Source organism: Acomys minous (genome assembly GCF_964271855.1).
Source record: "Acomys minous genome assembly, chromosome: 17".
Classification (NCBI taxonomy): domain Eukaryota; kingdom Metazoa; phylum Chordata; class Mammalia; order Rodentia; family Muridae; genus Acomys; species Acomys minous.
The window spans coordinates 17567621-17584924 of NC_140500.1; the positions used below are offsets into that span (position 1 = coordinate 17567621).

At 43.3% G+C, this 17304-nt stretch overlaps 3 protein-coding genes across 5 annotated transcripts in view; all 3 read right to left on the reverse strand.

Annotated features, from left to right (window-relative positions):
• The window catches only part of KLRF1 (killer cell lectin like receptor F1), a 163850-nt gene that overhangs the window by 110561 nt on the left and 35985 nt on the right, over window positions 1–17304 (reverse strand). The gene's annotated exons all lie outside the window — the stretch shown is intronic.
• The window catches only part of LOC311588637 (C-type lectin domain family 2 member D-like), a 116242-nt gene that overhangs the window by 16329 nt on the left and 82609 nt on the right, over window positions 1–17304 (reverse strand). The window lies entirely within an intron of this gene.
• Window positions 355–12226, reverse strand: LOC311588635 (C-type lectin domain family 2 member D11-like). 2 transcript variants are annotated; one of them, XM_084766501.1, is made up of 5 exons: window positions 12178–12226; window positions 3993–4118; window positions 2924–3102; window positions 2238–2344; window positions 355–1280 (listed from the first exon to the last, which is right to left on the reverse strand). In XM_084766501.1, exons 1-5 carry the CDS (start codon window positions 12209–12211, stop codon window positions 1145–1147), a joined length of 582 nt encoding a protein of 193 aa, XP_084622627.1. In that variant the 5' UTR covers window positions 12212–12226; the 3' UTR covers window positions 355–1144. The 2 variants fall into 2 exon arrangements, with proteins under 2 accessions (XP_084622627.1, XP_084622628.1); XM_084766502.1 differs by lacking the exon at window positions 12178–12226 and adding an exon at window positions 10439–10596.

Here is a 17304-nt window from a genome sequence, read left to right on the forward strand (position 1 = left end):
TGTACTTTAGAATTTAAACGCATTTAAAACACCCCAACTTTTCTCTGTGGTAACAAGCAGTCTCTGAAAAACATTTTCCATTTCTTTCCTTCATCAAGACTAAAGTATATTCCCTAGAAAAAATATTTTCAAAATAAATGACACCTATTTCATTAACTGAAATTCCTTCATGTGTGTGTGTGTGTGTGTGTGTGTGTGTGTGTGTGTGTGTGTGTGTGTGTGTAAAGTATGGAGATTTTGGGGTAAATGGCAATGTGGTAACTTCTCATCCATGTTTATTGTCATTCTATTCAAAATAGCTAAGAAATGGAATGAGACAAGATGGTCAACATAGGATGCATAGTGAGAATGTAGTATATTTACATAATGCAGTATTGTTTATTGACAAACGTGTTTGTTTGTTATGCACCCATAAGTGTTACAGACTATTGCCATTACCCATGATTTCTTCCAGAGATTCACAGTAAGAACTGACTGCTGAGGTCACACATATTTGAGTCATAGAGCATGAATGAAACCCAGCAGGTATGAACCTAAATCTTAATCCCTACTACGAAAGTAGAGAAACATTTTGACAAAGTCTCTTATGTTTTAAATTGCAGGATATAAAGGAAATCTTAGTTTTAACTATTTTTTAAATCTTCTGTATGTTGGTATGAATTTTTAAAAGAATGTACAATGTTTTCCCCATATTTTGGGTTGCTATAAATGAATCCTCACCTTTCTTATTACTATTAAAGCATTCCCATACTTTCAGTACCCACTCATGAACTTGGATCCTTCTGTATCAATTCTTAAATAACTAGGATCACAGGTGTGTGTGTCACTATGTAAAGTCCACATGCATTTTTGGAAACTCATTTTTGTGGTCTCACAAATTCAAAAGAAGGACTTCTGTGCACAAAAATTCCATATCATATAAGTGGAGTTCACTAACATTGACTGTACTATAGGCTTAAGCGTGACTGCTAACATCTATTTTAGACTCATCTACGTTCTTCTAATCCCCTGTAGGCAGTTCTCCAAGATGGTTTTCATTTGTGACGTCAAGAAATATTCTCAGTTCCTTATGATATCAATGTGGGAAGATAGAGGAAAGAGCAGCAACTGTAGACAACAGACCAAAAGCATTTCTTGGCAACGACTAGGAAGGATGTTGGCAGTGGAGGATGTAGCTGTTGGGTTTGCTACAAATCCATCTGCGATCTACATAGTCCCTGCCACTGCTGATCCCGTTGCTGTTCAGGTAGGCGTGTTCTTCCACTCCCCTGATGGGAAGCCTGAAAATAAACCAGAAACAGTGAGTCTGCAGAGCCGAGAAGTGCATCCACTCCTGCAGTGAAATCTCACCCATCTCACCCGCTTATTGGTAATATGAATGGAATCACAGAAAAGCAGAGTCCTGCACTAGTTTTGCACCTGGTTCCCAGGGTTCTATGTGAACACCATACCTTAGTCACCACCCATGATGAACCCTGTAATGTGTGTACAAAGCACTGAACTGGTGCTTGTTGCCATGTTCAAATGGACTGCTACCATGGGCAGCCTAACTGAGGGGGATTTTCAGTTCTGTTTGGAAGCATTTTCCATAGAGGGAACCCACATCTTAGGACATTGCTGAAAGGGCTTTAATGATGGACATGGTTGGGTCTGTGATTTACCATTCCAGTAAATGTTCAAACCCAAGCACTGCCATGGGTGCTCTCTGATGACAAGACGTTAAGGGAGGTTTCCAATGCCCTTGTAGTCTCTGCTTCTGTGAGCAGTGCAGTCATGCAAGTAGTGGATGGATGGGTTACAGGCTTGCAATGGCTTTCTAGGGTTTCAGGCCCTCATTGCTCATCTGAGATTTTGTCTACATCCTACACAGGGCGTTTATATCAAAATAAAGTTCTCAGTTGGTGAAGGAGTAGAAAATAGCTGCCCCAGATGCCATCCTCATGCTAAAGATTTTGAGGGAAATCACACTAAATAAAGGTTTTGAAAATGATGGCCAGTACATGTGAGAGCCTCCAAGAATTTGAGTTTGTGGGGATGTGGAGTTTTCTGGGGATTGGTTCCTGTATGTAAGCACACACCCTGCCTCCCAGGCACTCTTCCAACCCAAGAGTTTATTATATTTTTCCTCTCCAGTATAGTTGTCTGCACATGATGCAGCCATTTGTCTCTCATAGACACAGCTAACACACATCACTACACATCAACACAGTAGAAGGAAAGGTGGTCTGCAAACTTACAAGTTGTTATAAGCAGTGCTGTCTGTCCATGTCCAAGGGTCCTCTAAGGACTCTCTGTGCAGGCCGATCCAGTAGTCAAAAGTCCCCTTGTATCTTCTTAGGAAATTCTGTCATAAAACACAGAAAGTGAAAATATGTGTCCCTCTGTTTCAGATGATCCTTGAGGGTCTCCACTCCACAGCTTCCTCTAGAGATAAGTGGCGGGCATAACTGAGGCTCACAGAGTTTGGAGCTGTAATGGTCTCTAGTTCTCAGTGGATCCAGTTGACATCTGGAATCCCAAAGTGCCTCCTTTGAATTAAAAGTACCAAATCTAATGACGCATCCCTCTGTGGCTGGGATAGTTCCTGGTTAAGCCTGCTCTTGCAGTTACTAAGGATCATAGCCTTCAGAATGCAACATGTGCCAGTTGAAGGAAAATGCTCACAACCACTAGGTGTCTCAGCATAATGGCATATGTGACCTTCCAGACTGGCTATGAGCACTATGTGAGAGAATGTTCCTTCAAAGTCTCAGGGCTGCAGTCAGAAGTGTTGCCATCAGCAAATGGCACACACTCACATGTCCCAATGTCTCCATCTGCTTGGGGTGGATCCTTCCTCATGCTTCATCTTTAACCTCCCTATCTCAAGGCAATACATATTCAACAGGAGAAACAAACAAACCAACCCATGATCATTTCTTACCAGCTCCTCCATGTTATCAAATCGAGCTAGTTGGGCCTCTAGTGCCATGCAGGAGTTCTGGCTGAATGTCCAGTTACTTGTGTACTCAGAAAAATAAAAACATTTGCTTCCAAATCCAATCCAGTCTCTTGGGCAAACAGCATAGGTAATTTCCATTGGCACCGGCTCAGTCTTTCTTACTAAAATATAGACAGTACAGTGAAGTATAAGGAGCATGTCTTGTCTCTTTTGGGCAAACCCTCCTGAGCTCAGCTGTGAGGTGTAGTTTGATTGTAGCTTGCCTAACTGATCTGAGGAATCCTCTCCTGGGCATACTGGCCTTTCTCTGAAGGTCTCCCACCTGGGCCTGAGTCCAATTCCCTGTCTGGTGCTCAGGACAATAGGGCACCGTAGACATGCATTTCTATGATGTCATCACCTCTGTGCATATGATGGTCATTTCCTACCATAGGGGTTGCTAGAGCCACAAGCACTCTGCATGGACACCTACTGTGACAGTCAGTCTGATAACTGAGATAGCAGTGAGGACTCAGGGGAAGGTAGTGGATACAGTGCAGACATGGGCACTAAAGGACGGTTCACATACCTAAAAGGAGCTGTAAGCTTTTATTACACTATTCTGAAAAGTGTGCTTGTAAAATCTTATGAATTGATTACTTCAAAAACTTATATTTAATCCTTGCAAAATACAGTTGCACATGGTAACTAAAACCATGGGTAATGGGGAGACGTGTGTCTTCCTGCCCATATCCCTCATCCATGTCCTCACACTTTTTTGAGGATTGTCCTTTGGGTATTGCTCCCTTGTCCTCTGCCTTAAATAGTTCCCCCAGGTGGACAAATGTCTTCTGCATCTCTGTCTAGAGTTGCTGACATCATCTTCCCAAGGATGCAGAGCCTGGCCTCCTGTGCACACCACAGCCTGTGCTGCTCCTTCACTGCGTCTTCCTAAGTTCCCAGAGGACAGGAATTTCCAGTGCATTTTCTCTAGAGTTCTTCCCACAGTGCCTGGCTCCCAGGGATCAGTAAGTATTTACTGACAGCGTGAATGTGGACAGAAGTCACTTACCTGACAAAGCAACAGAAAGTGCAACCACAGCTACAGAGAGGACCGTGATCACCACAAAGCAGCAGTAAAGCTTAGCAGGAGACTCAGGGGAGGCGATTCTGAGATATTTGTCTTGGAACTCTTCACCTGAAAATACAAATATGAGAACATCAACCTAAAAACTCCTTTTAAGGATGAAGATATCAGAATCATCCGTACATTAGGTTTGTACTCTGTCACCACACACCCTGTCACAGAAGGTCCTGATCTGTAAATGGTGCCTGTGGTTCACAAAAGACTAGAGGACAGGAAAAAGAATTGTTGTCATGGAGTCTTCCAGTTACAGAACTAAGGGCCAGTGAATGAGCAACAAACAAAAAGAATAAAGATCAGGTTGAAATATAAACAACAACAACAACAACGAACTACCCATGGATTTAGTCTATAAGGATAGCTTTATTCAGATTAAGGGAAACACTGTACACATGTGCTGGGGAGCAGGTTCCGGGATCAGCAGACCCTTGAGAAATGGCTGGGAGGTTAAGGTTGCTCTTCTAAAGGACCCAAGTTTGGTTCCCAGATCCCACATAGTGTAGCTTATAGCTGTCTGTATAACTCCTGCTGCAGCCAATGAGACACACGTGTTGGTACTGTTGTATTTCCAGAGCTAGGGACATGGAAGCTAGAGAGTCAGGAGCACTGGAAACCCTTGACACATCAACCTGGACTACATAAGGACTGGTCTCAAAGAAGCTAGTAAGATAATTAAGTAATAAAACAGAGACGAAATAGAACACATTGACATAACTAATGGGTGAAATATGGGAGAGTTTTTACAAGCTTACCAAATCATGTAAAAAAAATAATATTTGTCTAAAATAACAAAATAACAAGTTAGGAATGTAAGGAATGCCTCCAAACACATTTATGTATAATCATTTCAAATAAATTGGCAAGGTGATTTCATTCTTTTTAAATGTATTTTTATTTAATGCATATAGGTGATTTATCTGACACATGTTTGTGTTTATGCCTGATGCCTGAGGACCCCAGATGATGTTGTTGGATCCCCTGGAACTGGAGTGACAGACAGTTGTGAGGAGCCATGAGGGTGCTAGGAACTGAACCTGGGTCCTCAGTAAGAGTAGAAAGTGTTTTTAACCACGTGCCGTCTCTCCAGCACTAGGTAATTTTCAAATAATAAAACAACTTGAGGAACACATCAAACATCTGAGCCTGACCTGATCTTCCCATGAGGCTGCCCTGGCTGCCCTGCGCACACTGCGTGTTGTCTCATCCTGAATCTTCCTGATGCACCTGCCACCTATCTTCCCAGCACAGAACACGAAACAATCTCTCTACCCACGTGCTGAAAGCTCACATCTCCTACCTCGTGTAAAAGGAGGCCCAAACATGAAGCCTAGGACTATAAAACTATCTGAGGAAAAGAGAAAAAAATCTCTATGAACTCGTCTTGACTAAAAATGTCTCGGGTATAATATCAAAATTCTCATCCACATTAGAAAAAAAAGGATCCATTTGGATTTTGGCCTAATTAAAAATCAAACATTTAAACAAACAAACAAACAAACTCTCTCTGAGTTCTGCAAAGAGGATTTGAAAAACAATTTTTGTAAGACACAGATCAAAAAGAAGTTGTATCTACTGCATTCTGAGGGCTCTGGGAGCTCAGTGATTTAAAAAAAGAGAGAATAAGAATGGACACAATACGTAAAAATACCCTAGCTATCAAAGACTGTGTATTAAATATGTTCACTGTTACCGGGGTTGGGAAAAGACAATTGAAACCACATCATCAGTTTGTTCAGATGAGAATGCACTTACTCTGCCCTGGCCCTGCTACCCACATACTCACACAGATGGAACCATAAGAATTAACAGTAACTTTGGAGATTCCTATAATTTTTAAAAATTTTTTGAGTCAAATTTTGCCACAAAGCCAACTATCCTGAAACACTCACACAGGCTTGGATCCTCAGCAAGCTCTAGAGTTGTGAGCCATAAAACCAGCTGTCCTGAAGTTCAGAATCATAGCTATGTTCGTTTGTGTGCTTTTAATAGCTCCAACTGTCACAAACTTGTTTCTACTTATCTAAACCACAAATTTTTTTTTAAACATTCTGCAAAATAAAAGCAGACATTGTATTCTGAGTTGTTTTCATGTTACCAAATCCATAACTACTTATATCAATGGTGCTTGGAACATGGTCCCTTTTAGTCACAGGCCAACTGTTTGTATTTGACACACACCTGAAGCATGTGTGTGACTCTCAGACTGCAGGAATCCATGTGAACAGCTTCTGGGACAGTAAAATCAGGTCAGGGGTGGCTATGCTTTTGGAGCAGGAAGGGAGAGTCTGGGAAAAGTCTGCCTCAGAGAAATTTGGGTTGAGCTGTAAGTTTCTATTTCATTGTGATAGAGGAATTTTTATTATATGTTTTCAAAACTCCTAAAAACTTACACCAAATTAATTAAACTTACATCAAACCGAATCTACACTATACTTTTGAAAAAGTGACTTTTGCACTGTATTTGCTCATTTTTGTACTGCTACGCTCAGATCGATCCCCAAAAAAAGAACCAGAAAACACACAAAACTGCTATAAAATGCAAGAGGAATCTTTAATTCGACTCCGAGCTGGGTCGAACCCGATCCCCCAAATGCTAGGTCTCAGGAGCCACCTTGAGGCCATGATCTGAGGTCCTTTCATCCTCTCAATGTCCTTTAATCAGAAAGGGGCACCAAGACCACCCATGGCTTAACTTCATTCTCCCCATGGGATGGGTAGGTTCCTAGGGCAGGAAGGAATGTGGCCATAAAACTGAGTCTCTTATCAACTCTATCTCCCATGGGACTCTTTGGGTCAGTCACTAGGCATCACTATCTCTAGTGGGGGCTGCTCTTTGCAGCTGGCCAGATTATCTCCTGTAGGCCTATTTTCTTAACCTTTGTCCCAGTTACCCTGAAATCCAATTTTATTTCTTCTGGTATCTCAGCATATTTCCAAGAAAATGGAGAACCTGTGCTTGAATTTAAAAGGAACACATTGCTTAGGATTAGAGCATTTTAAGCGTTATGTAATATCCTTTTGATTTTTGCTCCATATAGAATTCTCAACATTCAATTTTTGGTTTATTTGTTGGGGTGACCCTTCTTCACACTGTATTAAAGAGTGTCTCTATTTTTTCTCTCCACCCCAGCGCCAGACATGGCTTCTTTGTATAATCCCCTTGACTGTCTTGGAACTCACTTCATGGACCAGACTGGCCTCAAACTCACAAAGAACTGCTTGCCTCTGCTTCCCAAGTGCTGGGATGAAAGTCTTGTGACACAAGTGTGTCTGTGTATTATCTATTGTTAATTCTGTACTGCCAAAGACCTAAGTGCTGGCAGGGTTTTGGTATTGTAATTTCTATGGCCCATTGCTGGGTTTTTTCCTATTTATAACTGCTTTTCCTTCCACATCTGCCCAAAAGAGGAAGGTCAAGCAGCTCTCAATGCCTTAGGCAACCAAATAGATGGACCAACTGTTGTCTTACTGTTGATTGGTTATAATAAATATCAGACAGCCAATAGATGGGGCAGGAAGTACAGGGGCGGAACTTCTGGTCAGACAGGGATGCAGGAGCAGGAGGCAGTGACTGGAAAATCAAGAGAGATGGAGAGGAACAGGATGGCCAGAAACAGGAGCATGGAGGTAAAGATCTAACCACGTGACAGGGACGCAGGCTAGGAGCTCAGGTTAAGTTAGAAGCTAGCTAAGAGGCTGCCCCAGCAAAATGTCTGAAGCTTTAAATTATACAGAAGTCTTGTGGTTTTTTTAATACCTCAAGCAGGTCAACAGAAAGACACACAATACTTATTCTTTTGTATTGGGCAAAAGTACCTTTAGAAACTCAATTACTGTGATTTGTATTTTTTTAATGTTCACTAAGATGCTATGCAAGGCTTCCTTTGATCTCCCCAATAGACCCCCACTTGTTTCACTGGGCCCCTGAAAGTCCTTTCAGCTGCAAGTCTTTTCTTGTGCTTTCTTCATTTCTCTTCTATTTTTTTTTAGCCTTTAAAAACAATGCATTTACTATAGGAAAGTGCAAGCCTGTACAAAAACAGAGAAAATAATCTGCTAAATTCTCAAATACTGGCTCCCAAGCTCCAACTCTTGTCTGCATGTGCAAATTTTATTTTCCTCCATTTTCTCTTCCTCTTGTCATCCCATCCCCCAAGGTTAGTTTTCTTTTTAAATTAGATTTCTAAACACTTCAAATTTGAAATCATTTAACCTATTATTGCCAGGTATAGTATTATGATTAAAGTCTTTCCAAACTCTGAATAAGTAACACATACTCCTGCCTTCTAGCTTATACCTCTGACTGATGAGCAGTGTTAGGCTTTCAAGGCCTGACTTATTTCACTCATCAAGTCTCCTGGGTCCACACAGGTTGTCACAGAAGACATGGTCCCACCCTCTGCCATTGGTGCCCAGTACTCCATCATATATGGGACTGTGTGCCACAGTGTTCCCCTCGCATCCACTGATAGATGCAGATGGGTTCCAAGTGCCGGTTCCTGTGAACACTGTTACAGATATGAACACCTCCTACCAGGTTCTTAGGAGAGTGGACAGGAAGTAGGCAATATTTTCTACAAAAAGGAGTCAGTTCTGGTGTCAAACACACAGATGGATAGAGTTCAAAACAACGAATTTTGTTCCTAAAAATAGCCAAGGGGGATTCGAATGCATTCACCACAATAAAACTATGAAAGTGTGTGTTAAATGTAAAATCTCTATTAAAAAGAAGAAAGAAAAAAGAAAGAAAGAAAAAATAACCAAACTACAGAGTTAGGGATGTGGAAAAGACCAGTACTTGATATGCATCCTAGGAGAGACTTCAAGCATCTGCTGTCTGGGATTCCAACAGAATTCCACACCAGACATTTCTTATACGGTATTACAAGTAAGATTTAGCGATAATCCTCTGTATTTACACACATATAATTTCTGATACTTCTTCGTTTTGACACGTAAATGGTAATTTTTGTCATCCATCTTATTTTGCTGTCTACATGTATATGTCCTTCTAAATTCAAATGCCTCCACAAGCACAGTTTTAAACAAATCTTTTGTGTACCTATTAGAAAGCAACATTGAAAATGATCTATCTCAAAAAGAATGAAGAAAGAAAGAAAGAAAGAAAGAAAGAAAGAAAGAAAGAAAAAGAAAGAAAGAACTGAAAGATTGCTGGCCTTTAAAGTTTATTTTAAAAATGAAAAGGACAAAAATTTAAAAACTCCTTCAATGACAGAACTAGTTATGGCTTCAAAATGGTAAAGTTGTGAAATGCCCCCAGTGACACAAGAGCTGCACTTTAGACATGAGCTCCACACTCACAACAGGTAACATTCCCACTGCGTGAGAATTTTGAGTATTTGATTTGAAAAATAAACCTTGCTGAGGCAGACAGAGCAGGAACATACACATTTTCAAAACACAATATTTTTCCTTTCTGAAGATTGCAGTAGAATCCCTCATTATATTCTTTTTCCTATAATTTACCATGAGCTCAAAATGCAGAGGGTTTGGTCCTGGGTGGGCTCAGCCTCCCACCGCACACCACTCTCTACAATGCTTATTAATTGCAGTGGATCCAAAACACAAGCCCAGCTCCCCAGGCAACTTCTGTCACTTGCTCATGGCAAAGCTGTTGTGGTTCCTTCACTCTGGGACATGCGGAGCAAGCATGGTCTACAGCAACCTGGCACAAGTCACCAGAGTGTAATTTACCAGAGAGGACTAAGCTAAGTGCAAAAACAACAAACCGAACAACAACAACTGAGTCTGTGGCTCCGGCTACCTAAGCTAACTCACTGTTCTTTTGTTCAGGAACTATTTGAGTATTCTAAGAGCCAACAGAAGAACTAATGTAACATCCTCACAGCTAGTCCTGTCTGCACTCTCCCCTTCCACAGAGATCCACTGTCACAGGCTCACAGGCTGGGTCAGCTCCTCTGCCTCCCTTCCCTAGCAAAGCTCCTCTCTGCTCTTGAAGTTTGGTGTGGCTAGCGTTACCATCTCGCCAGCAAGAACGATGGTGCACACACACACAGGATCCTTCTGCAGTAAAGCTTTAATGCATCTTGAGAGGGAGAGCATAAGCTTACAGCAAGTAAAATGGAGACCGAGAGACCAAACAGCAGAAACCCATCCCTTATATAGAAAACTGTCCTCAGCTTAGGATGTGTCAGTCCCTGATTGGCTGTTGCTCATCGGGCGAGATGAGGTGAGGCCACGGGAGAGGCAGAGCACAACAAGTGGAAAATCCCTTTGCACATGCGCAGATTAGTTGTTTGTCAGCATGGGACACAGGATGTCAGCGCCATCTTGTAATGGCGAATGTGAGCACGGCTTCTCACAGTTTGGTTCAAGTTTTATTCAATACTTACACTTTTCTGCTCCCCACAGCATGAACACTGAAGACTCTGCAGCACTCCTTTCAGAGCTGAGCAGCTGAGTTTAAGCTACAAGGAGATTGAGACTTGAAAGCTGGAAGAGGAAGAGAGACCTGTGGGTGTTTTATAGGATGTCCCGATCTTAAATGGCCTGCCTCTCTGCTGAGAGAGGAAAAAAGACCTTTGGGTGTTTCTTGGGAGGTTCCAGTTTTAAAAAGCCTCCTCTCTGGCAAACTGCCCCTCCTACCAGTGTGCTTACTCACTTCCCTAGGCACAGGAGCTCATCTGGTTCAAGCTGAAACACATCCCCAAGACAGGAGAGTACAGTCACATGAAATTCAGTCACTGCAAGAAATAAAACTTCTAAATGCTCTAAACCAAGAGTGTTTAACTTAGAGCAACCCCAGGTGCTGGAGGGTAGAATAAGATGCCAGCTTACTGCCCTGCAGGGGTTATTGGGAAGAAAAGACAACAACAAAAAGGAAATGTGATTACCAACCCTTTCCTGCCCTAAACACCACACACCAGACAGTGAGCTTCTGGGCAGCTGAGCCCCATGTTGCTCCAGCTCTGAGTTTTGAGGGCTTCACTTAAGAGGGGGACACCCAGGGTGAGGTCAGAAAATTCTGTGTGGTAAGGAGCCCAGAAACAGAATCTCTGGGAGATAAGAGTCACAAGAGAGAACTAGAGGCCTGCAAGGCACAAATTCAGTGCTTATAAATTGACTTCTCACCTCTCAGGGAATAAGGGATCGTTTATTCTGGAGCCAATTATGAGTGACTGTGACCCTGGACGAGATTCAGGCTGTCTCATATAACAGGTCAATATATGAAAATGTTTTTGTCAGTGGTGTCGGGACAGAAAGATAGTGCCCACTGTCACCTTCATCAGATAACACACAGCAAAGTCCAGCAATAGAGCAGCGAAATCACATCTGCACATTGACTATAAGCTGGGATGGAGCTGTGGCTCATTGCTTAAGACACTTGCTTATCTTACAGAGCAGGTGCCATCGCAGGACACACATGGCTGCCTATGCTCCTCTGTATAATTTCAGTTCTAGAGGATCAGACACGTCTTCTGGCCTCTCGTGCACTTATATGGTGCACTGACATACAGACAGGCAGAACTCTTATACTCATAAAAAATGTAAGTAAAAATATTAAAGACTTGAGAGCAAGGAAAATCCTTACTGGACCACTAAATGTTTAGTATACTGGCCTTTTAAAAAATTAATATATGACATTTAAGACCTTTTTTATTTAGATTTATTTATTCTTGTTTTGTATATATGGGCATATTACCTGCATGTGTGTGTTTATGTGTACCACATGTGTGCCTGATGCCCAAGAGGACCAGAAGATAGTGTTAGATCTACCGAAACTGGAGTTACCAGTGGTTGTGAGTTGACATATAGATTCTGGAAACTGAACCCTGTGTAGTACAAATGCCATAAGTGCTTTTAACCACTGAGCTATCTCTCCAGCCCTGTACATAAATGTCAGGGTTGGTACTTAGGAGTCTGACATATTTCTCGTAGGCAGAGAGTTAGGAAGAGGAGCCACACCTAAGTAATAAGACAACCAACTTCCAAGATGGCAGCTTCTTCCTTACCCTCTTCCCCTGAGACAAAAGCCTGGCAGCTAAAAGCAAAGGCCTGGAGTCCACCTGCTCTTCCACGAGCTCACCTAATAACATCAAGGCCTGATCCTTTTCCCAGCCCCAATCCCTACCTGCTTCTGGCCTCTCCTCTCTCCCCTCTTCCATTCTCTCCTCCCTCCCTCCCTCCCTCCCTCTGTCCTTTTCCCTCTCTCCTCCTGTTCTCCCTTCCTCTTCCTCCTCCTCCTCCTTCTTCTTCTTCTTTCTCTCTCTCTCTCTCTCTCTCTCTCTCTCTCTCTCTCTCTCTCTCTCTCTCTCTCTGTCCCCTCCTTCCTCCCCAATCCTCCTGCCCACAACTCCCCTCCCTCTTCCACCCTCCAGGTCACTAGAAGTCATTTATTTAATGAGCCATGATGAAATCCTGCTGGAGCAGGAACAGGCGGCACACTGGAGCCATCTGGAGGCTGACTATTCCAGTTACTTTACTGGTTTACTTTCTGTTCCATTTCACTTTCCAAGCAAATGTGTGGGTTCCTTTCTCCTGGAGACTGGGCTGAGAATCTGGTCCCAGAGTTTTCTTCAGCCTTCTGGAGGCCTGCTGAGGAAGGGTCTGTCCTGAGAACCAGTCACTAGGAAGTCCTCCTTAGCAGTGAGGAAGCTTTGGAAGCACTTAGCTGGGACTGAGATAGTGGGGGTCCCTGCATGGGAATGGAGCCTAGGACTTATTAAAGACAAGGTAACTAACTGCACTTGGTTAAAATAAAAACAGTCAAGAATTGAACAGCTAGATTTTAAGTCACTAAACTTAGTGATAAAAGAAAGAAAAAAGACAGGGAGCTAAGGAGGAAGAAACAGGGGAGTAAGTGGCCCCACCCCAGACCTCAGGTTTTTTAAAGGAAAGGTGTCTGAATTGCAGGAACCACACCCAGGACACCTCCTGGAACTTGTATTCAGGGCAGTTTTGATGTGTGTTTCTTCAAAGAGCCAGTTTTTGAAATCTTCTGGCCTAAAGTCTGTGCAGTTTGCTTTGGAAATGTCCTTGCAAGGAACTAGCTTTTTTTTTTTTTTTTTTTTTTTTTTTTGGTTATTAGAGACAAGGTTTCTCTCTGTAGCCTTGACTGTCCTGGACTTGCTTTGTAGACTAGGCTGGCCTCGAACTCACAGTGATCTGCCCGCATCTGTCTCCCAAGTGCTGGGATTAAAGGCATGTGCCACCAGGCCCCAGCAGAACTAGCCTTTTTATACATTTTGGTCTTGTGGACTGTTTCCCATAGAGGAAACACACCCCTGTTTCCAAACAGGAAGCTTACCTGGAGGCATCTCCCCCACCTATAGACAAAGGCCCACAGAAATGAAACTCTACAACAACCAAACTCACTGGGGTCCCAGGGGCTTTTAACTCTTCTGTTGATAGAGGCCTCTTTTTCCACCTGCAGAACTCTGAGCCAGAGATAAGTACAAGACCTTCTTTTGCACCAGAGTACAGCCTGTCCCAGTAACAAGAGCGTCTGGTCCTTTCTTATAACAGATCTGCAACAGTTCTGGCAATTGGAGAAAGCTGGGGAGGCTTAGGGCTAATCAGGCTGCTGGTCTGAGTTAGAGTGACATATTGTTAGAAGGCCAGGGACATGTAGGCAGTGAGGCTACACTGTGTGACACAGTAAAGGTGGAAGCAAGCACATGTTTATTTCCTCAGACCCACAAAAGGCAAACTGACAAGAGCAAGACTGGCACAGATTCATAGCAGTGTCAATATTTATTTCTACAATGGGCATGTGGCTGCCCACTGTAGGATGGTGACCATAGGGAATGGGCATGTGTGCTGCCCACTGTAGGATGGTGACCATAGTGAATGGACACGTGTGCTGCCCACTGTAGGGTGGTGACCATGGGGAATGGGCATGTGTGCTGCCCACTGTAGGATGGGGACCATAGGGAGTGGGCATGTGTGCTGCCCACTGTAGGATGGTGATCATAGAGAATGGGCACATGTGCTGCCCACTGTAGGATGGTGACCATAGGGAGTGGGCATGTGTGCTGCCCACTGTAGGATGGGGACCATAGGGAATGGGCACGTGTGCTGCCCACTGTAGGATGGGGACCACACGTAATGGGCACGTGTGCTGCCCACTGTAGGATGTTGACCATAGAGAATGGGCACGTGTGCTGCCCACTGTAGGATGGGGACCATAGGGAATGGGCACGTGTGCTGCCCACTGTAGGATGGGGACCATAGGGAATGGACACGTGTGCTGCCCACTGTAGGATGGTGACCATAGGGAATGGGCACGTGTGCTGCCCACTGTAGGATGTGGACCATAGGGAATGGGCACGTGTGCTGCCCACTGTAGGATGGGGACCATAGGGAATGGGCACGTGTGCTGCCCACTGTAGGATGGTGACCATAGGGAATGGGCACGTGTGCTGCCCACTGTAGGATGTGGACCATAGGGAATGGGCACGTGTGCTGCCCACTGTAGGATGGTGACCATAGGGAATGGGCACGTGTGCTGCCCACTGTAGGATGTGGACCATAGGGAATGGGCACGTGTGCTGCCCACTGTAGGATGGTGACCATAGGGAATGGGCACGTGTGCTGCCCACTGTAGGATGTGGACCATAGGGAATGGGCACGTGTGCTGCCCACTGTAGGATGTGGACCATAGGGAATGGGCATGTGCGCTGCCCACCGTAGGATGAGGACCATAGGGAATGGGCACGTGTGCTGCCCACTGTAGGGTGGTGCCCATAGGGAATGGGCACGTGTGCTGCCCACTGTAGGATGGGGACCATAGGGAATGGGCACGTGTGCTGACTACTGTAAAATGGGGACAATAGGGAATGGGCACGTGTGCTGCCCACTGTAGGGTGGTGCCCATAGGGAATGGGCATGTGTGCTGCCCACTGTATGATGGTGATCATAGAAAACGGTCATGCATGATGCCCTGGAGAGGAGAGAAACATGGTTTTGTATAGATCTCAAGTGTGTGATGGGGAACAGACTTGTGAGAGAGCAGAATGTTTTACCATTTAGAAGATGAACCACTTCGTGTGGGAGCTTGGATGTTGCCTTCTAAACACATTCTAGTAGAGACTCTGAGAGGATATATATATATATATATATACACAAAACAAGAGGCTTTAGAAAGGACTTAGGATTGTTTTGGCTGTTCATCAACACCTTGAGAGATGCTCCTAGAGAGAACTAGTCCAGGGAAGGCTTCAAGGCTTTGGGCTCCGGGCCAGACAAGGCTTTGAGCCTCGGCTGCTGTTCCAGGTTCCAGCATCAACCTTGGTTTGTAAGATTCTAGATGGCCTGAACTGAACAATGACATTATTAGCTAAAGGAAATAGTGTTTCACTATTAGCTAAGGAAATAGTGTTTCATTATTATCTAAGGAAATGGTGTTTTATTGGCTAAGGAAATATAAGATTTCAGGTGGCTTGAACTCAGCCACAATGACAATAGTGTTTTCAGCTGAGCAAGCAAGTTAAGAGTTACAGGCCGATGAAGAGAGCAAACAAAGTAACAGCAAACTGAGAGGAACAAGTTAAAAATTATCCACTAGCCTCCATCTCAACCCTGCCCCTGGAATTTCCTGCCCTTATCTCACCCTACTTAGAATTTACTACCTTAGATTCCCAATTGTTAGCCTAGCACTCTTTAACTAACCATTGTCACTGAGTTCTGCTTTTGTAAAAAGACATTTAAACCCTGAGTTTCTGTAGGACGTGGTCTTCCATCTTCTTGGAGCTTGGTAGACCTCGGTGCATCAGCTAAATAAATTCCTTTGCTTTTGCATCGACTCTGGACTCTGTCTCTCAATTGGGCTTCCAGGAATAGATTCAGATGATCTGAGTCTAGCAGGTTGAATTGTGGGTTTGCTGAGTGCTGACTACTCCGAAAGAATCGTTCCTCAGAATGGATATCCTGAAGGCTTCCTTATTGTGTTCTCTGAAAAATCAACTTTCCTCTTTGTTCACAAACAGTCTCTGAGAAACATTTTCCATTTCTTTCCTTCATCAAGACTAAATTGTAGCTGGGCATGGTGGTACATGCCTTTAATACCAGCACTTGGGATGCAGAAGTAGGCAGATCACTGTGAAGTTGAGGCCAGCCTGGTCTACAAAGCAAGTCTTGGACAGCTAAGGCTAGCTGTCTTCAATTTGCTATTTATGGCTTATGAGATGATATAAACTACACTGGCACTGAGGCCAGGAAAATACTTGAGGCCATCTAGTCCTAATAGACTTTTCTATCCACATTGTCTGGAGTTTAGTACAAAACAAAATATTACTAAAGTTTTATGTGGTTGGAATTTCAGTCCTAGTTCCCCATCTTTCATGATATTCATGTCATTTGTAATGTGACTTGAAACTCCTTCCATCAAGGAGAGATGTCAGTCCCCTAACCTTGACCTTGGGTTGAATTTGGTTTGTCCAGCAGAATGTGCATGAGAGTACACAGAGCTGCATGGATGGCCAAGCCTCACTGTGTCGTCCAACTATGCCCACATATACAAGCTAATAAAACACTGGAAGCACATGGTGTGTAAGCAAGGCCTTAGATAACAACTCCATGGATGTGAGAGTTAGCCAGGGTAAAAGTCATCTGAGATTTGACCTATGGAAATAGCAATGTAATCACAAGACAGAGGCGACACACTGTGTTTTAAGCTACAGAACATTGAGATGATTGTCATGCTAAATAAACCACAAGAGACAATCTTACTCATGGTTATTTATGTATTTGCAACACTAGGTTAGCATTGTATAATTTCATGAGTTAAGCCTGAAATGCATATGAGTCACGTGATACCGATTTCTTTGGTCTGGTTGAAATGATTTGAAATTTTAGCATTTGTTCATTGTCCTTGTATTGTTGTTGTTTATCTGGGTTATTTTGTCTGTCTTCTGGTAGTAAACACCATGGATCCTAATTTAGAAAAGCATATAGCTCAACCATCCAGACAGTTTAACCAAGGGGTAAATAGTATGAAAATTTTGGAATGCATGCAACATGTGGCCCCAAAGACAAACACTTAGGGTGATGAGAAAATAGAAATTGAACCAGATTCAGAACATAAGAACTACAAAGTTTGTGGCCCAGATTGGATGTGCAGTGAGACCATACATAACCAGAATTTCCTGAGGTCTGAAATAATCATAGGTAGCTTCATAGAGTATAGAATGAGACATTTTCCCCTAAAGATTTAACTCTATTTACATGTGTGCCACATATCTGAGGGTTCCTAAAGATG